General features: G+C 34.2%; 1 protein-coding gene across 3 annotated transcripts in view; it reads right to left on the minus strand.

Annotated features, from left to right (window-relative positions):
• Nucleotides 1-659: 659 nt before the first annotated feature.
• SPOPL (speckle type BTB/POZ protein like) overlaps nucleotides 660-26527 on the minus strand; it is a 63165-nt gene continuing 37297 nt past the window's right edge. For 2 of the 3 annotated variants that reach the window (XM_035008124.1, XM_035008125.1), the window contains exons 5-11: nucleotides 25215-25342; nucleotides 19845-20022; nucleotides 19709-19764; nucleotides 18212-18334; nucleotides 8522-8664; nucleotides 8380-8433; nucleotides 660-4978 (exon numbers count right to left, since the gene is read on the minus strand). In XM_035008124.1, the coding sequence (XP_034864015.1) occupies nucleotides 4834-4978; nucleotides 8380-8433; nucleotides 8522-8664; nucleotides 18212-18334; nucleotides 19709-19764; nucleotides 19845-20022; nucleotides 25215-25342 (827 nt within the window). In that variant the 3' untranslated portion in view covers nucleotides 660-4833. The remainder of the gene's footprint in view (nucleotides 4979-8379; nucleotides 8434-8521; nucleotides 8665-18211; nucleotides 18335-19708; nucleotides 19765-19844; nucleotides 20023-25214; nucleotides 25343-26527) is intronic. The other variant, XM_035008126.1, reaches the window with a different exon arrangement.

Raw genomic sequence — 26527 nt, forward strand, 5'->3', positions numbered from 1 at the left:
CAATGTTCTAAAAAATATGTTCAGAGTTCTGGCTGCTGGCAGAGTAGAAGGGGAATGGTTATACATAATTCATTTAAAGTTTAGAATATCACCGCTACCTGTCCTATTTTACTTTAATTGAACAGACAATGTTCTTAAGTTTTTCAAGCCTTCCTTTATTCTTCTAAGGGTGTGTGTACATGTGTATGTGTGCGTTGGGTGTATGGAAGGTTTTTCACTGTGCATTCAAACTGCCACTTTGACCATAATTTTTACGCACTAATTGTGTTACTGTTACTAAACAAGGCCAGGAATGCATTGCCTCAATTCTGCCCTTTTTGATGGCAGCAAATAATCAAGTTGTCAGTTAAAATTAAGGGACAGGAGGACCAGGGAAAGATGATCTTTATGTACTACATTAAAGCTACAGGACATTAGCATAAATCTTTCAATACTGATAATGCATACGTTAAAGCAAATATAGGTATATATTACAGTTAAGGAATAAGTCTTCAGTAGGTTCCAAAAAATACTAGCTTTCCTATGTAGGAAAAACAACTACTATGCATAATTTAAAGTTACCACATCAAACACATGGCTCTTTTGCAAAGCATCATAGCAATCTGAAAATGAAAGAGTTCATATTTTCAAATAAACACAAAATAAACCAATTAATTCTGAATAAGTAGTAACAACTTTATTTTAACTCAACGTGCTGAAATGCAAAAAATATTTTCAGCAACAAGATACAAAAGTATGTATCTCATCATTAACATCAGCTGATTAAAAATGAGGCTGAAAAGTTCAATATAAGTCTTTACACATTTGAATCTTGAAAATCAAGTTCCCCCAGATTTAATTTTTAAATAATTTTAGCAGAATTTTATTTTCAAAAATGGGACTCATTTAAGTTATATCTTCATTCTAAAAAAACTGGATGTGAAATTAACTGGGTTACAGTATACAACGATAAACTCTAACAAACAGAAAAAGATTTAAATATAAGAATTTCTTTTTAAACATAAAGTCCACATACTGCAAACAGAAGACACGGTGTGGTGATTTCATTCCTAGTGAAGAGGAAGTCTTGCATATGGTAGGCACTCAATATTTGTTCAACTAGACCTAAAATTGACATCATTCCATGAACACTTAAATAGAGCTCATAATCTGTATAAAAGAGGTTTGCAAAATACTCTTATGTGCTGAAAGTGCTGTCTTTATAATCTGAAAACAGTAAAACCCACCCACCCACCTCCTTTTGCAAGAATACATTGAGTATTTTTATTTTACCCATCAAAGAGCAAGAATGTCCAAGCAAGTCAGAATAATTCACCTTTCAAATACCTTGTTACGAGGAAAGCTTGTTGAGTTGGATTTTAACAAAACAATTTGCTGAAGTCTCTAGTGTTCTAATTTAGTAACATTGGGTAGCATGTATCATCCACATTTTCAGAAAAAATTTTACTTAGGGTTTACATTTATGCACAAAACTTAAATGGGTAAATAAATCAGTAATTATGCTTTTGGCAATTTAAATTCTAACTTAGGTCTAGTTTAAAAATAAGCTAATAATGTTCATGATAAGTTTTTAAGAGATCTTTGAGAATATTTTAAAACTTAACTTTAAAATTGATGTCCTAAAAAGGCACTGTTTTCACATTTCATCATGCAGTAAATGGTCACATTTTTGAAAACTGTAATTTCCTATCAACTGTCCCCCAAAATAAAGCATATTTAATGAAATATTTCAACTAACCTGAATTTTCAACATTTAACTGAGTCCTATTTTCAGAAATTCACTCTTCTGAACATACCACATGCAAGTCCAAGCAAACACAAATACACACACAGACACACACACAGACACACACACACACACCCCAAATGACATAATACATGCATGGTTCTCCAATTACTATTTCAAGACAATGACACACGAGTATTCAAAGAGGTAACAATGGCAAGCCATAACATTATGGCACCTTCATATTTGTGCTCTAAACACCAATATATGTTAAAATTTAAAAATGAAAAAGGCACAAATACAGTGTTTCTGTATCTCAGGCTAATGAACAGATCTCCAATGGTTACTTCGATAACATGTAACATTTAAAACCAGTCACCACTTTTCTAAGGAAAAGCTCTATTTAGGTGACAAAAGGGAAACAAGAGCAGGCTGATGAAAGGCAAAACTGCTCAGGACAGAGACTGTGCCTACTGAAAACAATGTGTGTAGTTTCAAAATGAAAAAATAAAAAGGCTATTAGAGCACTCACGTCAGAATACACTAAGTTTTTTTTTCATTGCCTCAAGATCCCACAATACCAAAAAAACAAACAAACAAAAAAACCAAAAAATAAAATTCCCACGTAATAAATAAAAAAAATAAATCAACTATGATACGATTCTGTTAGTATAATGGTAGGCATTATATTATCTGCAAAGTGGACATTTCTACAAACGTGGATATTCTCACAGCACAGTGTTTGACATTTTTGGTACAAAATGTGCTACCAAACTTAAAACAAAAACAAACCAAAAATAACTTTATAATAAAACCCTTAAGATCTGCAATAAACACTAAAGTAAGTAGGTAGGAGCAAGCTGCAGTGTTCATTATATGGGTGTTATTACTGAAGTCACCATCGTTAGAAATGAAGATGCAAGCAGTGAATTAATTCACAATGAGCCTGTGTGCATTTGATATAAATGGATACACCAGTACTTTTTTGAAAACAAGGTTCTACTGCCTGAGGAATTTTGTTTTAAGACCCTGCCAAAATATTAAAATCTTAACGTATATATGTATGTGTGTGTATTAAATGTGTACACTGTAAATTTAATGGCCTCAATCCAGTTAAGGAAGTGAGGTTCTGCTCCCTACAGTATTTTTACACAGGATGGAGTCCAATAACATGTAAGAATCCTTCTATCCCAAGGGATTTTTCCAATTTCAAATTTAAGTTAATATAAGAAAGATTCCAATTAAACTACACAGAAAGAAATGAATATACTGAAAATACAATCTTTTCAAACTACAGTTTGTTGTGAATAACAAATGCTTACTTGAGAATGTTTGTTTAATGTAAATACGAATCACTCTTTATATATTAAGATTGCTTCAGTGAATACCTAACAAAGAGATAACAAAAATAAAATCTCAGGCTTCATTTTTCTCCTTTTGTCCTACATTCAAAAATTAAATAAACACATCATACAAATTTTAATCTGGAGAATAAAGTATATATGCAAATATATAGGTATATGTGTTTTTTTTTCCAGTGACACTTTTTCCCTTGTGGTCAAGTATAAATCTTGCCTAAGAAGCATACTGTCACTATTACAGGAAATCAGATGCAGTGACTTACCACTGATCGCTCCTACTTCTCTGGGACAATGCACCAGAACAGACCTCCACTGTGAACAGAGCTATCTAAACACTGAACACGTGTATGTGTTTAAAGCTAAATTCATTTATAATAAAGAACTGGCCCATGAAAAACAGTTTATAAATCGTTTATCCTGTTCACATTATGCAGAATTTCAGTATCATCCACAATGTTAATACAGTAACTGAAACAGAAAGGGGAAAGCTAGGGGGGATAAAAGGTTCAGAGTGTGGCCTGCATATTTCTAAAGGTTCTCTCCTCTAGTCTGCAAATAATGTAAGTTCACTGTTTTCAGAAGGAGAGTAGAGTATTCAGGATTTGTTTATTGTTCAGTTGCCTTCTCCAAAGTGTGATAAGACAGGAATAAATTCAATAATAAATATCTGAAATTCAAATCAAATTTAACTATAATCAAGGATATCTTTCTTATCTATTATCACAAACATCCCAATTGCCTCCATCGGTCTTAAAAAATCCTTTCAAAAGTTAAGACACAATTAATTATACCTTATTAATACCTTCAAAACAAAAAAAAAATATATGTACCATTTAGCATACAAAAGTTACACATTAAAAGTGCATATATATCTTTCTTAATTGGCCCACTCGTTAAATTTACATTTGGTCATCCTTACTTTCAACATGGACAGAATTCTTCATATAAATGTAGGTCACTATAAATTAAAAAAAATTAATTCAGCACAAAACATGCTTTCTTTTTATTGAAATCTTAACCTCAATCAGTTCTCAATCATTGTAAACTTGAATAAACCCACAAAAAACACAAGCAAAGGTTTGTTATGCTTCTCTTAGTTTGTTGGACAGTCAACACACAAACATCATAAATTTTACTAAAAATTTGGGCCAACTCATTGCATATTTGCCCCCTAAAATGAAAAATAAATTAGAACTGAAGCAGTGTGTTGCCGTAACTTACCCTGAAGGTAAGCAGGTTCTCCTATATTTATAAAACTTAGACTGGAGACATTACCAGTAATCTCCAATACAAGTGCTTTTAAGAAGAACCTAGTTTTAAACTTTGAGAGAGCATAGGACAAACCCTGTAAAATTCATTTTGCTTTTTTCTCAAACTAATGGAAGATCCTTTTCAAACTTAGTATCTTCAGTTATCAATATTACTGCATTATGGAGCTAGTGCAATCCTGCATAGCCTTAGTCAAAATGACAAGGCACAATAAAAAAATTAAAGTATTATATGAACAAGAGAAGTCATTGAAGATAATTTAAGGCCTTGAAGTGAATTAGAGTATAATCAGTCTAATTTAAAGCTGAAGAATAAACCATAAATTATCCACCTGAAATGCAAGCAATATGCTTTTTCAGCTTCTGTTCTGTGGACAAGACAACAGAAACAACTCTTGCTTATGGTTTGTATATTAGAATCCTTCTGGACCTGGAGGAGTAAAAGTCAATTCCATTTTTCTACAGTTCATGGAAGATTTCAGGACTGTTTTAGCCGTTTGCGTGGAATGCCAAACTGTGGACACTGTGCAGATGCTAGTGCTCGGAAGGCTTCTGCAACTAAATGAGGGTGAGACTGAATCATGGACTTCCACCCTGATGTTTCCATTATGTCCGCGGCTTGGCTGGAAAAATAAAGTTAAGTTATGTTTATTAAAGAGTACTTCTCAAAACACATTATTAAAAAAAAAAAAAACTTACAAATTTCAAAATGTTTTAAATAAAACACTTTACTTCTCTATGTCATCAAGCCCCATGAATTCATGAAAATACCATCTTTACCTTACTGGTATTTTCTGTTGCAACTGAAACTATTAAATTCTTCTGCAAGTTCTATACTCTAGAAGTATCTTACACTTTTCTCCATAGTCCTAACTCCCACTGTCACCATTTCTGTACCAGCTCTTTCAAGAGCTTTTCCCTGGCTGTTACACACAGGTTTTCTCTAGAGTTCCAACTTTGGCCCTCTGCTCTTCTCCCTTAAGGTTCATTATTCATCCTATCGTATCCACTCTTCACAATTTTAACTATCATATTCAATGATGATAACGAATGATTTGCTAAATCCTAGGCCTCCCCACCACAAGGTACACTCCCAACCACTTTTTCTCTTTATTTGGAAGGGCTTCAGGACCTACAAATTCAGAATCGTCAGGTAAGAACTCAACAGGTCTCTCTCCATGCCCCAAATTCTTCCCTCATTTCCAATCAGCTAATGTTACCACCATCCCCAGTGATTCAAGTAAAAAACCTGAGTCATCCTAGACCATGTCCTTTCCAATCAATCATCAAAAGCCCTATTTTAATTCCCAAAGATATTTCAAATCCCCAGTCACGGTTCACATCATCTCACATTTGGATTATCACAACAGTCTCCTAATTTGTCTTCTAGTTTCCTGTCTTGCTCCTCTCAAACCAGCTTCCATGAGCTGCTTTAATAACACAAACAGGTTTACATTACATCCTCTTCTACTGTTCCCCATTGCCTGTATTCATGTTCTTTAGACAGAGAAACAAGTTTTCCTACTTTCTTTACCTGTGCACCTTGTGCTTACATGCTCGGGCATTTCACACACTGATATAGAACTGCTCGCTGTATATTAACTGAGCATGCAGAATAAATACTGAATAACAAATCTAGTTATCCTCGTCTCTTTTCTCCCTTGTACTTATCCACCATTCAAATAATATCCAAATATTATAGACTGTCCTTTGAAAATATTGTATCTTTCCATTTCTCTCTAGCCCCAACTACTACCACTCAAGTCTAATTTCAACCTTCATCTCTTGCCTGAACTACTCCAATAATGTTCCAAGGTGTCTACCTGTAGTCGACCTCGCTCCTCAACTACCACCACCACCTCGAGCTCCCCACAATCGATTCTCTACCCTGCATGCAGAGATTGCTAAAAATGAAAACCTGATCATGTCCTACACTAGGTTAAAACCTTTCACTGTATGCCCATTTCTCTTTGAATAATGTCTTAAAGTCTCAGTGTTATTTACATGTCCTTCTAGGATCTGATCTCTGCCTTTCTCTAGCTTCTTCTTCTCATAACCTCACTCTGACTCTATATTGTTCTTTCTTATCACCCAAACTTTGCATAACTGATTCCCTTTTTGTGGGATAGACTTTCACACTTCCTCCCTCTTCTTTACCAGGGTAACTCCTACTAATACTTCAGGTACTTATTCAATAATTCCTCAAGAAGGCTTTCTACCCCTAGTTTAGGTAAGGTTCTTTTTGCTATATGCTTGGATGGGTATGCTATACATTATCTATTGTTACACTTTATTTCAATTACTTGTCTAATTCCTATTTGCCTCCTGCTAAACTATAAACTCCATGAAGGCAGGGGGAACATTTGTCATGTTCACCACTATATTCTTCGGATAAGTACAGTGCCAAGGGTATTTACCGGGTAATAAATATAAATATCTGTCAAATGAATGATCACTTACTGCTTCATGCTTCTATACTTTGGATTGAGCTATGCTTTCTGTTCACAATGCCTGTTACTTCCTTCTTAGTTTTGCTATTTCCTATTCATGTTTAAAGCCTCAGATGTCATCTCCAGGAAGCCATCCCTAAACCATCCAGCCTTTATCCAGTGCCCTATACATATCTTCCTTTATCACATTACTTACCACATTATAATAATATATTTATGTACTTAGCTTTTATCATTAGATAAATTTCTCAAGAGAAGGATTTTTCCTAATTGTTTTTATATGCAACACCTTAGCATGGTGCTTGAGACACAACAGATGCTAGGTAAATGTTTGTGGAACTAAACAGTAGCTAATAACAACATTTTTCAATTTGCCTGACATCATATTACCTCTATGTCATTATGTTTATAACTTAACTAATTGTTCAGAATCAAATAGATACCTCTTAATATATCTGACATTTTCATTTATTTAATTCAACAAATATCTATTGAAGATCTGTATATACAACAGCTTCTCCAGAGGATGTGAAATAAACTGGCATTTTGACAGTGAAAAAAGTTGTACAATGTAAAATATTTTAACAGAATAAAACCAGAACTTGAAAGTGGCTAAGAACAAAGGATCACAAAATTATCATTTACTGCTAATACATTATATTTTAGAATCAAATGGATTTTTTTAGGATCAAATGCCATGATGATAATGTATTATCAACACACTAACCAATATAGAAAACAACCAATAACTTAAAAGTAGTCACGGATGAAAACAATGGGAAGTAATTAGGTCAACACTCATTGTCTCTAACTCTTTTTTCACTTATATCAACTTTTGATAGTATGTGAACATGGAATTGAAGGGTTTACAGGTAAAAACTAATCAAAAGCAGGTGCAAATTCTTCAAACTATCTAGTCTTCACCTTTTCTGACTTTGAAAAATTACAAAAAGTAGACAAATCACTCTAAAAATGAGAGAAGAAAACATAAGAAGGGAATAGGAAGTTCTAGTAGTTCATATTCAGAAGGCCCAGGCTTAGAAACATGTAACAACTACCACACCTCTTACAGTTTTACCAGGGAAAGGAAAGAACAAATTGAACCATTTGGGAATATTAAACAGCTAGTCTAAAATACCATATGATTCAAGGGACTTGGCTAACCTAGAAGCAGTGGGTGTACATTCAAATGTAAATATTTTCTAGGCAAATATGGAGGGAACACTCCTCAGAGGATAAAATGAGTATTTCCCACATTTTTAGAAATGCTTTCTGAAGGGGCAGGGAAAAGCTCTCCAATAGCCATTGAAATACCTGGACTCAGTTATATACTATGTGCATATGTGCTTAAAAAATTAAAATGTAGATCCCAGTTCACATTAGAAGCTGATCCACAAGGGAGCATAGCCTCAAGAATCCACTAAGTCAAATTATTATTTTTTAAAATAACTGGCAGTTTGCCTCATATAACTAGTATCTGGATTCATACTTATTGCAGATGAGCAAAAGGCTATGCAAACACTTAATTTCATGTATGCAGATCAACTTTAAGTCAGAAACTGATGTCATCTTACTTGCTGTTCCAGTTTTTCCCATCTTTACACCCAAGCTGTCGAAGTACACTGCACCTGCATTGAAGATTTAAACACACTTAAAAAAAATCCGGTGAAAAAATGTTGAAGGTGTCATGCCCACTGAAATACAGGCATAGCTTACCTATTAATAAAGTCTATGGCTTGTGCTTTCAACTGTTCTGCACTGTGCAAATCTGCAAGGACAAGGGTATCAGCAACATTTTCTACTGAGAGGTTACTACACAACGCTTCTTCACACATGACCTTCAGCCGTTCCAGTGCATACTATCCAAAAGGAAAACAACAATTAAACATTTACTCAAATTACCAAGTTTTAAATACTTGGTATTTGTAATTTAGAAAATACTTGTTATCTGTAACTTAGAAAATAAAGTTAAAGCACATAATACTTTGAACTGAGAAGAAAAGTCTTTTATTTTTATTTTTTAAAAGATGATTATTTTTGAGAGACAGAGAGAGCGAGAAAGCGCATGCTAGAGCAGGAGCGGGGGTGGGGGGGGCGCGGAGCAGAGGGAGACTCCCTGCTGAGCAGGGAGCCAGATGTGGGGCTTGATCCTAGGACCCTGGGATCATGACCTGAGCTGAAGGCAGATGCTTAACTGACTGAGCCACCCAGGTGCCCTTATGATTGAGAATAAAAAAAGTCTTAAAGTTATTTTAACCTAGTATTAAGAAGATACAAATGAATTCAAGAGAAAGACTAATTTGCTTTAGCAAATTGAGATTTGTGCAAAATACATACTGTCAATTTTAAAAACAGGGTTTTATTCTTTTAAAAAACCCTTCTTGCTCAATACTCTTGAGTGAATTTCTTTTCTCAAAACGCCAAAGTGTACCAGCCAGTACACTATGTTACCACTGCTCAGTCTTGAAGAATGAATTATAAAGCTGAAAAAATCATTTTGATAACCACTTCTTTAGTTGTTATGACAACTTCAGCAGCTTTATTGAAGTATAATTGATATACAGCAAACTGCACATATTTAAAGTTTATACTTTGGTAAGTTTATACCATATAACCATCATTAAATCATGACATTGAACATATTCATCATCCCCAAAAGTTTCTTCCTCTTTGAATTCCTCCCCTCGCCCCACTCCAGCCTACACCTCTGATATGCTCTCTCCTGCTGTAGTTTGCATTTTCTGGAGTCTTCTACAAATGGAATCATATAATTTGTACTCATTTCTGACTGGCTTCTTCTACTCAGCATACGTATTTGAAATTATGCATGTCTTTGCCATTTTATCAACAGTTCAATGCTTTTTAAATTGCTAAAAAATATCCCATTGCGTATAGACATACCACATTTGCTTCTGAATTCCTCTGTTGAAAAACACTTGGGTGTTTCCAGTTTTTTAGCTATTACAAATAAAGCTTCTATTCACATCCAAGTCACTGTATGGGAATATGCTTTCTTTTCTACTGGATAAAAAAGTAGACTTCCTAGATCGTAAGTTTGAAGCTTTTTAAGAAGCTGCCAATCTTTCAAAGTGGTTGTAACATTTTACATTTCCATCAGCAGTGTATGAGAGTCCTAATTCTTACACATCCTTGACCATACTTAATATGGTCATTGTAATCTCAGCTATTATAATACATGTGTAGAAATATCTCATATGGCTTTAATTTACCTCTCCCTAGTAACTAATGATGTTGAGCATCTTTTGATGTAGTTAACTGACATTAGTTCAGAAAGTGTTTGTTCAAATATTTTCTTTATTTTTAGAAATAACATTGTTAGGTGCCTGGGTGGTTTAGTCAGTTAAGCATCTGCCTCTGGCTCAGGTCATGATCCCAGGGTCCTGGGATCGAGTCCTGCATCAGGCTCCCTGCTCGGCAGGGAGTCTGCTTCTCCTTCTACCCCTCCCCCCTGTCATGTACTCTCTAATAAATAAAATCTTAAAAAAAAAAAAAGTAAATACATATTTCCTTTAAAAAAAAAAAAAAGAAATAATATTGTTTTCTTGTAATTGAGTTTTGACAGCTCTTTATATAGTTTGAATACAAAAGTCCCTTAGCAGGGATGCCTGGGTGGCTCAGTCAATTAAGCAGCCAACTCTTGATTTCGGCTCATATCATGATCTCAGGGTCATGAGATCAAGCTCTACGTCAGGCTCCATGCTCAGGAGTCTGCTTGAGATCCTCTCCTTCTCCCTCTGACCCTCCCCCTACTTGTTTGCTCTCTCTCTCTAAAATAAATAAATAAATCTTAAAAAAAAATAAAGTCATTGAGCAGCTATGTTCTGAATAAAAGCTGCTCATTAGATATATGCTTTGCAAAGTGTTTTCTCCTAATTTGTGAGAAGTTTGTGGCTAGTCGTTTCATTCTCCTGTGTTTTCTGAAGTTCTTAAATTTTTCTTAAGCCTAATTTATCAATTTTTCTTTTATGTATTATGTTTTTTGGTGTCATAGCTAAGAAGTCTGCCTAAAATAAGACTGTGAAGACTTTATCCTATGTTTTCTCTCAAAGTTTTAAATTTTAGATCTATAATCCATTTTGCATTACTTTTTGTATTTGGCTTGAAGTTCATATAAAAAGTTCATTTTTTTCAGGTATATAGGTATCCAATCCCTTCTTTACTGAACTGTCTTTCCACCTTTATCAAAAATTAGGTATCAGTGTATGTGACAGTCTATTTCTGTACTTTCCATTCTGTTCCAATAAGTTGTCTATCTTGTAACCAATACAACACTTCTTAAATCCTGAAGCTTAATTTATTTTTATTTATTTTTTAAGAAGATTTAATTTATTTACTTGAGAAAGAGGGGGAGGGAGAGAGCACAAGCAGGGGGAGCAGCAGAGGGAGAGGGAGAAGCAGGCTCCCCGCTGAGCAGGGAGCCCCATGCGGGACTCAAACCCAGGACCCCAATATCATGACCTAAGCCGAAGGCAGACACTTAACCTACTGAGCCACCCAGGTGCCCCTTAAATCCTGAAGCTTTATACTAAGTCTTGTTACCATGCAGTTTTAGCTCTCCACTTTGACCTTCTAGGTTCTTGCACTTGCATGTAAATTTTATATCCACTTGTCAAAAAAAAACAGAACAAAACAAAACCTGCTAAGGACATGCTGGTTCTACTAGTGAATTTTATTTTATTTTTAATTTTATTTATTTGACAGAGTGAGACACAGAGAGGGAACACAAGCAGGAGGAGTGGGAGAGGAAGATGCGGGGCTTGATCCCAGAACCCTGGGATCATGACCTGAGCCGAAGGCAGATGCTTAATGACTGAGCCACCCAGGCACCCCTCTACTAGTGAATTTTAAGAACTGAAATTTTAATATTGAGACTACTAGCCCATGAACAAAATTTCTCTTTCCATTTATATTTAGGTAGTACCTGGGAATTTCACTTATCAATATACTGTAATTATCAGTTCAGTCTTTTGACATCTTTTGCCAGATATATGCCTGTATATTTAATATTTTTGATGCTACTGCAAATGTCATTTTTAATTTAAATTTTTATTGAGATAGTTATAGGTTCATGCGCAGTTATAAGAAATTAAGAGATTCCAGCTTGAGAGAAATATGGCAACAAAGTAGGAGGACTCTAGGCTCTTCCTGTCCTATGAACACAGTTAGATAACGATCAAATCCTCCTAAATACCCCAGAAATAGACTGGAAGACTGACGGAACAAACTCCACAGCTAAAGGGAGAGAAGAGGCCATATTGATAAAGGTAGGAAGTGTGGAGACCTGGTTTAGGGGAGAATGGATTTGGGTGCTGTGGAGGGGAGGGAGCTGCGGTCGTGGAGAAGGGTGAGAAAGAGAGGAGCACACAGGAGAATGCAAAGGGGAATGTTTCCCCAAAAATACTGGCTTGAAAATGAGAGGACCTGAATTTCATGACGTCTTCCAAGAAGTGGGGCTTAAAGCCTAGAGTTTTAAAGATCTGTGGGCTTTGGCTCGGACAGAGTTCAGAGGGTAATGCCCTGCTCCTGGACGGAAGGCAGACAAAAAACCCAGGGGCAGGCTGTGTGGAAACAGCTATCTGAAGAATGTTGGGACACATCAGGGTAAGATTATTTGCTCTTCTCTAAGCGCATCCCTGAGAGGCAGCATTCACAGCGACACCTCTCCTAGAACAAAGGAGCTAGCCAATGCCAGTTAACTCGCCCATCCCTCAGCATAAATACAGAGGCAGCACTGCACTGACACTGGCTGCCTTAATTGCTAACATCAAGCCCCACTCCCTTGCACTCTAGCAGCACCACCCTTCTCAGTCAAGCTTCCGTCAGTCCCAGCATAGCAGGCCATTTCTCCAGAAAACCAGCACAAGCCCTGCCCATAGTTCTGTAGGGCCTCAGTTCTGGATGAAGTGGTGTCAGGTCTCATTTCACAAGCAGCCCAGAGCACACCTAGTTAAAACTCACCATATTCACATCCAGGGATGAAACACTGCCTCCCTCAGGCAAGGAGAGTCTTGTGGACAACTGCCTAAAGGACAGAGTAGCCAGAACACAACAGTGCATACGGAACACACTGGAAACACTCCCTGGAAGTGCCAGGCCCTGGGCACTATCACCTCTTCTTCATTAGGCCATTACTTTCAGGAACAGGAGACATAACTGGCTTTTCTAACACAGAGAAGCAGGCCCAGACTTAGACAAAATGAGAAGACAGAGAAAATTATCCAAAATGAAAGAACAAGATAAGGTCATAGCCAGAGATCAAAGTGAAACAGATGTAAGTAACATGCCTGATGAATTTAAAGCAATGATCATAAAGATACTCACTGGACTTGAGAAAAGAATGGAAGAAATCAGTGAGACCCCTACCACAGAGATAAAAGAATTAAAAAAGAATCAGAGATGAAGAATATAATAAACAGGATCAGAAACAGGCTTGGTGCAATGAACAGCAGGCTGGAAGAAGCAGAGGAACAGATTAGTGAACCAGAAGACAAAATAATGGAAAATAATGAAACTGACCAAAAGAAAGAATTATGCATGAGAACAGACTTAGGAAACTCAGTGACTCCATCACGTGTAACATTCCTATTCTAAGAGTCCAGAAGAAGAATAGGGAGCAAAGGGGGCAGAAAATTTACTTGAAGAAATAATAGATAAAAATTTCCTTAATCTGGGGAAGGAAAAGACCTGCAGATCCAGGAGGCATAGAGAACGCCCATCAAAATCAACTAAAGCAGGCCCACACAAAGACATATTATAATTAAATTAGCAAAATATAGTAATTAAAAAAAAAGTCTTAAAAGCAGCAAGACAAAAGAAGTCCTTAACTTACAAAGGAAGACCCCTAAGGCTAGCTGGAGATTCTCAACAGAAATTTTGGCAAGCCAGAAGAGGGTGGCATGATATATTCAAAGTGCTGAATGGGAAAAATCTGCAGCCACGAATACTCTATCCAGCAAGGATTCATTCACAATAGAAGGAGAGATAAAGAGTTTCTTAGAAAAACAAAAACTAAAGGAGTTCTTAACCACTAAACCAATGCTTGCAAGAAATATTAAAGGGTACTCTTTGCAAGGCAGTCTAAAAGTAACAAAGACAAGAAAGGATCAGAGAAAATCTCCAGAAACAGTAACAAAACAAGTAATAAAATGGCAATAAATACATAGCTATCAATAATTACTTTGAATGTAAATGGACTAAATACTCTAATCAAAAGATACAGAGTGTCAGAATGGATAAAAAAAACAAGAGCCATATATGCTGCTTATAAGAGATTCATTTTAGATCTAAAGATACCTGCAGATTGAAAGTGAGGGGATGGAGAAAATTAACATGCAAATGAATGTCAAAAGAAAGCCAGAGTAGTGATACTTACATCAGACAAACTAGACTTTAAAACAAAGACTAACAAGAGACAAAGATGGACACTATATAATAATAAAGGGGACAATCTAACAAGATACAAGAATTGAATAATCATAAATTAGTCCATAAAGAGGCAAACGCAAGAAAACTAAAATCATACAATGCACCTTTTTTGACCACAATGCTATGAAACTGCAAGTCAACCACAAGATAAAAATCTGGAAAGACCACAAATACAGGATGTTAAACAAAACGCTATTAAACAATGATGGGTCAACCAAGAAATCAAAGAAGAAATTAAAAAAAAAAAAAAATACATGGAAACAAATGAAAGTGAAAACAGTATGGTCTAAAACCTTTGGGATGCAGCAAAAGCAGTCCTAAGATGGAAGTATATAGCAATATACAGGCCTACCTCAAGAAGGAAGAAAAATCTCAAGCTAACTTTTCACCTAAAGGAGCTAGATACAGGATAACAAAGCTTAAAGCCAGCAGAAGGAAGGATATAATAAAGATCACAGCAGAAATAAATGATACAGAAACTAAAACAAACAAAAAACAACAACAAAAAAACCCAGTAGAACAGATCGATGAATCCAGAAGTTGGGGAAAATTAATACAATTGATAAACCTCTAGCCGGACTTATCAAAAAAGAGAAAGGACCCAAATAAATAAGATCACAAAGAGAGGAGAAATAACAATCAACATCACAGAAATACAATTATAAGAGAGTATTATGAAAAACCATATGCCCAACAAATTGGACAACCTAGGAAAAATGGATAAATTCCTAGAAACATACAAATTGCCAAAACTAAAATAGGACAAAATAGAAAACTTGAACAGATGGATAACCAGCAAAGAAACTGAATCAGTAATCAAAAAACTCCTAACAAACTAAAGTCCAGGATCAGATGGCTTCACAGGCAAATTCTACCAAACATTTAAAGAAGAGTTAATACCTATTCTTCTCAAACTATTCTAAAAAACAGAAAAGGAAGGAAAACTTCCAAATTCATTCTATAAGGCCAGCATTACTGATACCAAAACCAGAAAAAGACACCACTAAAAAGGAGAACTATAGGCCAATATCCCTGATGAACATAGATGCAAAAATCCTCAACAAAATACTAGGAAACTGAATCCAACAATACACTAAAAAAATAATTCACCACAATCAAGTAGGATTTATTCCTGGGCTGCAAGGGTGGTTCGGTATTCATAAATCAATCAACATGACAGATCACATTAATAAAAGAAAGGATAAGAACCATATTCAATAGGTGCAGAAAAGGCATTTGACAAAGTACAACATCCATTCATGATAAAAAAAAAAAAAAAAAAAAAACCTTAACAAATTAGGTTTAGAGGGAACAGACTTCAACATACAATGACCATATATGAAAACCCCACAGCTAATATCACCCTCATAGGGGAAAAACAGAGAGCCTTTCCCCTATGGTCAGGAACAAGAAGACAAGGATGTCCACTCTCACCAACACAGTACTGGAAGTTCTAGCCATGGCAGTGAGACAACAACAAAAAAATAAAAGGCATACAAATTGGCAAGGAAGAAGTAAAACTTTCCCTATTTGCAGAAGACATGACTCCACCAAGAAACTGCTAGAACTGATGCATGAATTCAGTAAAGTCTCAGGATACAAAATCATCGTACAATCTGTTGCATTTCTATATACCAATAATGAAGCAACAGAAAGAGAAATTAAGGAATCAATGTCATTTACAACTGCACCAAAAACGATAAGATACTTAGGAATAAACCTAACCAAAGAAGTGAAAGACCTGTACTCTGAAGAATATACAACACTAATGAAAAAAATTAAGATGACACAAAGAAATGGAAATACATCCCATGCTCATGGATTGGAAGAACAAATATTGTTAAAATGTCATATTACCCAAAGCAATCTACACATTTAATGCAATCCCTATCAAAATATCAATAGCATTTTTCACAGAGCTAGAACAATCAATCATAAAACTTATATAGAACTACAAAAGACCCTGAACAGCCAAAGCAATCTTGGAACAGAAAAGCAAAGCTGGAGGCATCACAATTCTGGACTTCAAGTTGTATTACAAAGCTGTAATAATCAAAGCAGTATGGTACTGGCAAAAAAACAGCCACATAGATCAATGGAACAGAAGAGAAACCCAGAAATGAACCCAGGACTATATGTCAATTAATCTTCAACAAAGCAGGAAAGAATATCCAATGGGAAAAAGACTGCCTCTTCAACAAATGGTGTTGGGGAAACTTGACAGCAACATGCAAAAGAATGAAACTGGACCACTTACTTATACCATACACAAAAATAAATTCAAAAATGAAAGACCTAAATGTGAGACCTGAAACCACAAAAATCCTGGAAGAGAACACAGGCAGTAACTCTTTGACATCGGCCGTAGCAACTTCCTTCTGCATATGTCTCCTAACACAAGGGAAACAAAAGCAAAAGCACTGGGACTTCATCAAAATAAAAAGCTTCTGCACAGCAAATGAAACAATCCACAAAACTAAAAGGCAACCTACAGAATGGGAGAAGATATCTGCAAATGATATATCCAGTGAGGGGTTAAAATCCAAAATAGATGAAGAACTTATAAAACTCAACACCCCAAAACCAAATAATCCAATAAAAATGGGTAAAAGACATGAACATACATTTTCCCAAAGATGACATATGGATGGCCAACAGACACATGAAAAGATGTTTAACATCACTGATCATCAGGGAAATGCAAATCAAAACTACAATGAGATATCACCTCACACCTGTCAGAATAACTAAAATCAACAACATAAGAAACAAGAGGTGTTGGTGAGGATGTGGAGAAAGGGGAACCCTCTTACACTGTTGGTGGGAATACAAACCGGTGCAGCCACTTTGGAAAACAGTATGGAATCTCCTCAAAAAGTTAAAAATAGAAAATACAAAAATACTGACTCAAAGGGATATATGCACCCTGATGTTTATAGCAGCATTATCTGTAATAGTCAAATTAAGAAAATAGCCCAAGTTGATATTTTATATATATATATATATATAAAATAGAGAGGGGGAATGGAATTTTACTTAGCCAAAAAAGGAATGAAATCTTGCCATTTGCAATGACATGGATGGGGCTAGAGAATACTAAGTGAAAAAGACAAATACCATATGATTTCACTTATATGTGAATTTAAGAAACAAAACAAATGAGCAAAGAGGAAAAAAAAGAGAGAGGCAAATCAAGAAACAAGTCTTAACTATAGAGAACAAACTGATGGCTACCAGAAGGGAAGTGGGTGGGGGGATGGGTTAAATAGGTGATGGGAATAAAGGAGGGCACTTGTGATGAGCACCAGGTGATGTATGGAATTGTTGAACCGTTATACTGTACACCTGAAACTAATATTACACTCTATGTTAACTAATTGGAATTTAAATAACAACTTGGAGAAAAAAAAAACAGATTCTACATTCACTTGGCCTGGTAATGGCCCCACTGGTAGTATTTTACAAAACAAGTACAATATTGGGGTGCCTGGGTGGCTCAGTTGGTTAAGTGTCTGCCTTCAGCTTGGGTCATGATCCCAGTGTCCTGGGATCAAGGTCCGCATTGGGCTCCCTGTTCAGCAGGGAGCCTGCTTCTCCCTCTCCCTCTGCCATTCCCCCAGTTTGTGCTCTCTCTTTGTCAAATAAATAAAATCTCTGAATAAATAAATCTCTGAATACAGGGAATTAAGTTACAAAAAATCCAATATTTTCTTCTTTTTTATTATTTTATTTTATATATTCTAACTAGTTCAAGATATTTTTATGCCTTATTGATTAAAAAAATCTGATTTCCATATCTTCACTGTATGCTATTTCATAATATGCTCAAGAGCTATCTATAAATAGTACAAATTAATTCTTCAATATTTTAAAGTTATTCGGGGTTTTCATTTGATGATAGCTTTCTAGATACAATAAGCTTGAGGAGATTTTTCAGCTTTTTAAGACCTACTTACTTACTTTGTCTGCAGCTGCCAACAAGTTGTCAGCCATTTTGTCAAGGTTTGGTGCTTTTCCTGTGTAAATGAATCTCATCATTTCTTTAAAAACCTCAGGGTCTACATCATTTATTTCCACTCGATTCTGATGTTAAAAACAACATAAAAAAGTTATACTCAAAGAACATACACACACACAAATGAACCAAAGCGAAACTTGGATAATAATTTAACTAAATCTGCACCCAAGTGCTCTATTTTAAACTCTACTTTAAAATGGAGGTAAGTAAATCTTCAGTAAGCTAAGCAGGCAAAGTGAAGCAGGCAGGTCTAACAGAAGTATACCCAGTCAAGCACTACCATGTAGGTATATAAAACCTCAATTTCTCAATTATAAAGAGTAAAACAAAAACAAACGAAAGCCTTTAGGCCAAACAAAATACACGTGTTCAGTTCTTAACCTCTATCTTAGAAGAAGACAGGTATTAACTTTTTCTTTGTTGAATTCCAAGGTCATAGTACAATGCCTAAGACCCCACAACCAATGGTACTACTCTCATCTTTAAGCAAAAGTAGGGTCAGCTATTTCAAATAATTCCACAGCCCACTACCTTGGAATTCTCCCTTTTGCAAAAATGACATGTCATACTATCTACTGGCAAATTACGTCTCTGCTCAGAACATACTTGAGTCCAATGAGTAGTAATTCCTTTTTTACTCCTACATCTTCATATTTGGTTTCTCTCGGGATCAATGAAGCTAAACATCTAACACTAAACAATACCAAACTTTTCCGACCCTTTGCTGACAATAACATTTGACATTATTCATGTCTCCTCATGTGGAAGTGATCAGAAGGCTAATCATAGTACCTGGCAGAACAACAATCCAAGGAAAGAAAGCAGCTATTTGCTGCAGCCTTTAGTTCTACAGAAAGAATGAAGGAGAGCCACATAAATAAACTTTGGAGTTACCCAGTTAGAGCATGAAGGCTCACATGTAATGCAACCAGCAAAGAATCAATCTCTGATCTTTAATCTGACTACATTTCAAGATGACAGGTGAAGGAGAAACATTTGGGAAAACCAAAGATGTAATATATTGATTAAATATATAATAACAATGATGCAATTTATGTCATTTTTTAAAAATCTAATAAATATCTTCTTATTTTAGTGGTAAAAAGAATGTAGAATTCCAAAATCAACACATAGTCTAGAAAAGAGGAATAAACATCTTAACCAGGAAACTCTCAAATAGCTATGGACCAGAACCACTCTTCTGGATAACAACTACCCACTTAGTTTGCCACCAGATGGACAACAAAATAGGTATTATTTGGAATATTCATCCACATTAGGCTACATCTATTGTTCTACTACAGAACACATTTTTTTCCTATCCTTCTATTTCTAAAATCATAATGTAACAATGAGAACATGCACCATTACTTTCAAAATATATATTTCACTATTCTACAGTAGTACAAATTAAATATTAGCCTTTAAACCATGTTTACCTTTTTGCTTTCTTCCATTTCATGTTCAAACATTGCATTAAAAACTGGGGATCGAGCTGTAACAAGATTATGCATCATTATTTAATGCACAGATTTATGGGAAAAATGTACAATATTACCCAAAAGTTGAAAGTACCTGCAAGTACAGATTTATGAGCTTTAAATTCTTGTCCTCTCACAAAAAAACTGCAATCTGTAAATCTTGTGTTTTCCCAGAGATTACCTAAATCTTCTGCTAGTCGACATTCAGGCACCTTCAAAGTATTTGTATTAGTATGTCCTGATATATTTACTGAATCTTGGACCACACTCACCTAATAAAAAAGGGACAGCAAGAAAAACACTTTTACAAATTAGTATCAGTAGTTATTAAGTCTATACTTAAATTTTTTATCATTAAAATCATTTGGACAATTCAAAGTACTCCTGATCAAAAATGTTAATACTGGGAACTAAATTTAAGGATACAATTTAAAGGACAGAATATAGAAAATATTGATTTTCACGTGACATTTTATGTAAATAAATGGCTTATCGATTGGTTGGAATGCTTGGTTATTAAAGTAATCACAAAAACTATTTCTCAGGAAAATAAAAGTCATAAGATGATGTCAAACTGAAACAAGCAGGAGACATTTTTGTGAGGTGAAGGAAGAAATTTCTTTAATTTTTATTTTCTCACACCAAAGACCTATCAACATTTAAAAATTACTACACATGTAATAAACATGGCATCACACTCATAAGGACTTTTTATAGTATTAAAAAAGGTTATAAAATTACAGTCTATGATATGTAACTTGGGAAGTACTGTAGGTGTGTGATTTCTACATGTTTTGATTCTAGTTAAATTTATTTAAATATCTAGTAATATTGATTTAAATTGTAAAGTACAAGAATTCTCACAAAACCAATTGTACTCATTAAAATTCATGGAAATCTTTTATAATAATCAACAGTAATAATAATACAATTTAGTTCAATTTGTAGACCTTTTGTTTATGAAATAATAAAAGTATGATTAAAACAATGCTTTTATACAGATTTCAATATAATATGAATTAAATTTTCTCTCATTAAAGAGGACTGTATACTGAATAAAATCTTAAAACACGATTGAGTCTTGAGCACCACTTTTAAGAAAAAGTATGTTACTAATATTAGAAATTTCATATTACATTTAATAAGTGGAAGAAAATACTACTCAATTATTAAAGCAAATATTTCAGAGTAAATGAACCATTAGTGCATTAGTACTATGTGTTAGTTATCTACTGTTTTAAGCTTCTAAGTTTTGTGGTCATTTGTTAGCTAACACAGAATATATAATAATGGTCCAATATAAAATATCTCAAGAATATTAAATCTCAGGAAGTTCTCCTTCATCCTGATGTATATAAACATGTATCACATGGGAATGGATGGATACTTCTAAAGAAAAACTTTATTTTTCTGAGGATATTTTTATTAGCCATTTTGTTTTTTCAACTTGCATTATTAACTATTTGGCATCATATATATCATAGAAATCATCTAATCCAATCACCTTATTTTATAGAAAGATTTCAAAGGAAGATCAAAGAAGGTAACTAATGTGTCAATCACACTGGCAATCAGTATCAAAGGAAGACTAGAGACTATAATTCTCAGATTCTTTTTTTTTTTTTAAATCATTCTTTGTACTACACAAATACTTCTTTGGATATCTTTTAAAATCATTAGCACTACTTTAATGCAACTATGGTTCAAAAAGGATTTATTGCAACAATACTGAGATAATTTTCTACATATAGAAGCCAAGACATTGTGTACATAATAAATTAATAAATTAATTCTAGCAATAAAGGTTCTCTATTCTATTAATTTTTTAATTATCCAAATTGTTTCTAAAATGACTACAAAAAAGAAAAACTTCACTAATCCTTACCTGATTACCCTATTATGCTACCCATTATAACTTAATGATACTTTAAAAATGCTGGTGTTGATACTCAGGATTTAGTTAGAGATCACTTTTTTATCATATAGACAATATTTATTTCTTCCTATCAAGCACTGGTCTTAAAAATTTCTAGACACTAGGAAGTGGATCAGTTCAATTACTTGCATAAAGTATGCAGTCAAGTCATAAAAATGTGACAACATATTTAATTTTAGGAAAGGATTTTTTAAATTCTATTTATTACCTATTATCGTAACTCAAAATAATACATTAAACATAAAAATTTGACCAAAATCAGGTGACAGAAGAAATAAAATGATCAAAAAACAAAGCCATTTTTATCAGGCATAGCTACTGATGATGTTATATTTTTATTTTGTATATGTAATCATAATTCAGAAGAAGTTGTATTATTTACATACATCTACATAGTATTGTCATGGCGACCACAAATTTTAACTAAGACTTAATTAACATTTCATACTTCAAGGTGTATTCAAGGGACTATTTATGCAGCAAAAATTAATGATTAATTAACAATTAATACAGAACAAAATCTGATTATTTTCTGGATACCTATATTTAAGAAACTGATAAAATTTTAGTTTTCTCTAGCACATATTCAAATACAGGTAATGAACATTCTTACTGAATGGAACCTAGAGTAAAAAATTCAGAAAAAAGTCTGAGATTCTTTCTTAGGGTTAAATTGTTCTTTCAAAATAAAAAGGCAAAGTTACAATATTCAAAATTGACAAATGCTGCAAAACAAAACCTCAAACACATTTGAAAACTCTTCTTCAAATGTGGTTTTAGCTTGTGAGAATATAATTTAGACTAAAGATTAACATATACAAATTCTAATCAACTGTGACTACCCTAGAAATCTGGGTCTACCTACCATAGTGTGAACTGAGGTGACTACTGTTTCCAGTTTTAAAAAAATCTCAATTCTCCAAACTAGTTTTAAAAACTAGGAATTTATAATGGTTCATCATAGTACAAATTTTGCCACTCTTAATCAACTACCTAACCATCCTTCACAGTGGCTCCACAGTGAGAAACTTTCAACAGTCCAATTTCACATCTTCTAAAATAGTGGATCTTAGACTTTTTGACTGTCCTAGATAGGCATCCTTCTCAAAAATTTGGGTGACAGAAACAGGGCTGTCAACTTTTCATTTTGCCATAAAAGGGCTTTTTAAAGAATAAAACCTAACTTCCATCCATTATCACAAGTATTTTAAAACAGAAGTGATATCTTAGCAACAAAAAAATAGGATGGGAAAAATGGTATATCCTTCTAGATGAATTAACTTTATGAAAAACTCAATACATAACATATATTCTATCTGTATATGCATAATCTTCTGCAGTTGTGGAATACTATGGGTCTACAGACTATGAGACTAAAAATCTACTGGATTTAAAAAGATGAACTAAACAGTTTTCTATTTTTCAAATGTATTCCTCAAGTCCTGTCTTCTGCATCACTTTGGGAGGGAGAGAAGGGGCAGAGCTCTTTACACTGCTAGAGATATCTACCTCTGGCTACTTGGTTCATAGTGGAACTTGCAAGATGAAGTTAGGTCTTGCAGAAAAAGGGTAGCACCCAACTGCCTTACCTGTCTACAGCACCACTTGCAGGGGAGGGGGAGGAGGCAGTTCTTTAGGTAGGGCAGTGCAATGCTTCCTCCTCTTCTGCAAGCAGTGCTGGAGGTGCTGTAGAAGGAAGGGCATCAATGAGAGGTATAGAAGAAATGGTGGAGGGCATGAGGAATGTTCGTTCAAAGTACTTTTTGCCCACCGATGCTAAATACAGTGCCCAGGGTATAAGTCTCTACATCAGTAAAAAGGTACATATTACAAGTATCCAAAACTGAATCTGATCAATGCCAACTTAAAATGTAAGTCATGGTGGGTTATATTTTTAGGAGGTCACTAGCATGTGGATAAAAAAACATACTTCAAAAGTATATATTGAAAAAAGATCTTAATTTCAGCCTTCATTCTGAATTTCTCGGTTGACTAGGTTCCAATATAATATGCTTAGGAAAATATCTGTAAACACGATCTTAATTCTAAAAAAAAAAAAAAAAATTTTCTTAAAGAGTTTATTTACATAAAGACTTTTAACTGCAGTAAATTTTTGAAATTGGATTACATAGCTTTTTAAGGTCCTTTAAATTCAAAGATTATATGATTTAAAAAAATTAACATGTTGGAATTTAAGGTAACTGCTAACATTCTGGAAGAATCTACATTAAGGATGTTAAAATTTTTAAATAATACCTGTATTTATTTAAAATACTACTCTGAATATATGTCTATTGGCAACAAATGTTTTAGTATTTGTTTTACAAATTATTTAATGATAAACTCTGATGAAGACACTTGTGGTATGTGCTTTACCAACCAAATAATTATATTCATAAATTCATCCTACAGTTCATTTAACTTGTCTAAGTGAAAATAAGATGCACTATATTTGCATTATGTAGTCTCTAGAGCCACATTTCAATTATTTTTCTGACAGCATAAAAACATACAATTAGTTTATAATGTTGCCAAGAAATTCTACATATTTTCTACAAAGAGATTAAAGCTAATTTAGTAGCAGTTAAGGTAAGTTACCAGGCTTCCAAGACACTCACTGGTCTAATAGCTTACTGAAATATATTTAACATTGAGTTTACTTGATCATAATCTTTCAATTAGTTTTCCTATGAAAATTATCAACTACCTTAAACATTTTGATGAAACTATGTTATTGATGTATATTCTCTATAAACTGTATTGGTAACATAATCCTTGAATTCACTCCAAAGAGGAATCTCAACTATTTGTATAGATAAAACCATGTAATGATAACAATGACAAAAGTGAATTCCAGTCTCAAATTAAGACAAATCATAAGTGTAAATTATTACAGGGGCTATGCTGGTTACTGTTAAAATATGACATTTTATACAAATAAATATACCTCACAAGTTCGTGAACAGACATGGGCAAATCTTAAAAATTTGGGATGCTATTTCTTATAATGCTAACATCTATTTAATTAAATGAATCCAACTGTCTGAATAAACAAAAAGCCTCCCAATCTCTTCAGGAACTTTCATTATGTATGTATTCAAACTGATACAATACTAATCATATTTAATATGGTCAACCTGAATATGACAAAAAATAATGAACATCTATGTTACAATTATTCAGAATGAAGAAGATACTTACAAATTTTCATATAAAGATATACACATCTATAGTCTTCCTAGGAGGAAGAAGTACTTAGTATTTGGTAGTATAACTACGATATATAATTTATAGCTATAGACATGACAGATATTTTTCAGGATGGGCTACTTACTACACTGATTTCTAAAACAATCTAGTCTTACTGGTAAAAACATTTACAAATGAAACCTTATCAGTTATACCAATTACTTAATTTTAAAAATATACCCAATTAAAAAAACGTATACCCAGTATAGTTCTACTTTATATTTTTGCTTTATCACGAAATACAACTTTGGAGTTCCTCGAAATAAAAAATATACCCACCTCACAAAATAATGTAAGCTTGTCGTCTGGTAAAAGACCATTAGCTTCATCAAGCAAAAAATCCCTTCGAATGAATTTTTTAAAACCCCAGTCTTTCCCTTGTACAAATCGATATGCTCTTTGGCTTTCTGGTGGAAAACAGAATAGAAGTTTAAATAAAAAAAACCATCTAATTGATAACACAGTTAAATGAATATGCAAAAATATAACTTGGCCAATACATCCGTTTTAAGAAATATAGATATATGTGTTCATAAATGAAATGTCTTAAGAGTTACATCACGTAGGACAAGATTATTTCACAGCAGTATTCAAATTTTGGCCACCATCAATGAGCTCACTTTCAGATTTCTGGATCTCTAAGTAGAAGAAAAGCCGTATCCAATCTCCTGGAGAAGGAAGAGATCTCTCTAACAATGCAGGCCCTTGAGTAATGGAGGAGGAACAAAACACGTTGGCATAGGCATATTCCTCCTCATCAAAATCTGATTAGAAACATACCCCTCATTTCTTGCTTCTCCCTCTAAAAATGGACGCTCAGAATCTCCAAGGCATCCTTTAACTTTCCTGGGGCATCTATCCCACTAATTTAAGTTTTAATGAACTAGAGAAAAATCCATCTACTGGGAAAACAAACAAAACAAAAAACACTTAAGTCTCTTATCACTCCTAGATCTTTGGACATAATCCCCTCACCCCTAAAAACAACTTTCATAAAGTCTAAAAGATGATTTTAGTATAATTTGTAAAAAAAACAATAAAGTCTGAGGCAAATGTTTCAAATGGCTAGCATACTGTAGAACTGTGTATTATAAAATAAACAAGATCCTCAACAGAAAGTATTTACAATCTGTTATATAAAGTATTAACTGGAGGTGAAAAATCAGTAATAAACCTAATTGAAAGATTCCACATTATGGACTGAATGTTTGTATCTCCCCCAAATTCTTATGTTGAGATCATATCCCCCAAAAGGATGGTATTAAGAGGTCAGTGATTGGAACTAGATGAGTTCATGAGGGTGGAGACCTCCACAAAGCTCCCTAGAGCTCAATCAGCCATGTGAAGACAGTGAGAAGTCAGCAGTCTACAACCCAGAAGAAGGCTTTCACCAGAACTTGACCATGCTGGCACTCTGATCTTGGACTTTCAGCCTTCAGATCTGTGAGAAGCCAACGTCTGTTGTTTATAAGCAACCCAGTCTATGGTACTTTGTTACAGCAGCCTAAACCAAAACACCCCACTACCATAAATGTCAGACATGAGGAAAATATATATAAAACAATGTATTACTTAGGCAATAAAAAGTATTA

This window comes from Mirounga leonina, unplaced genomic scaffold, assembly GCF_011800145.1.
Source record: "Mirounga leonina isolate KUSES-001 unplaced genomic scaffold, KU_Mleo_1.0 Mir_151, whole genome shotgun sequence".
NCBI lineage: Eukaryota > Metazoa > Chordata > Mammalia > Carnivora > Phocidae > Mirounga > Mirounga leonina.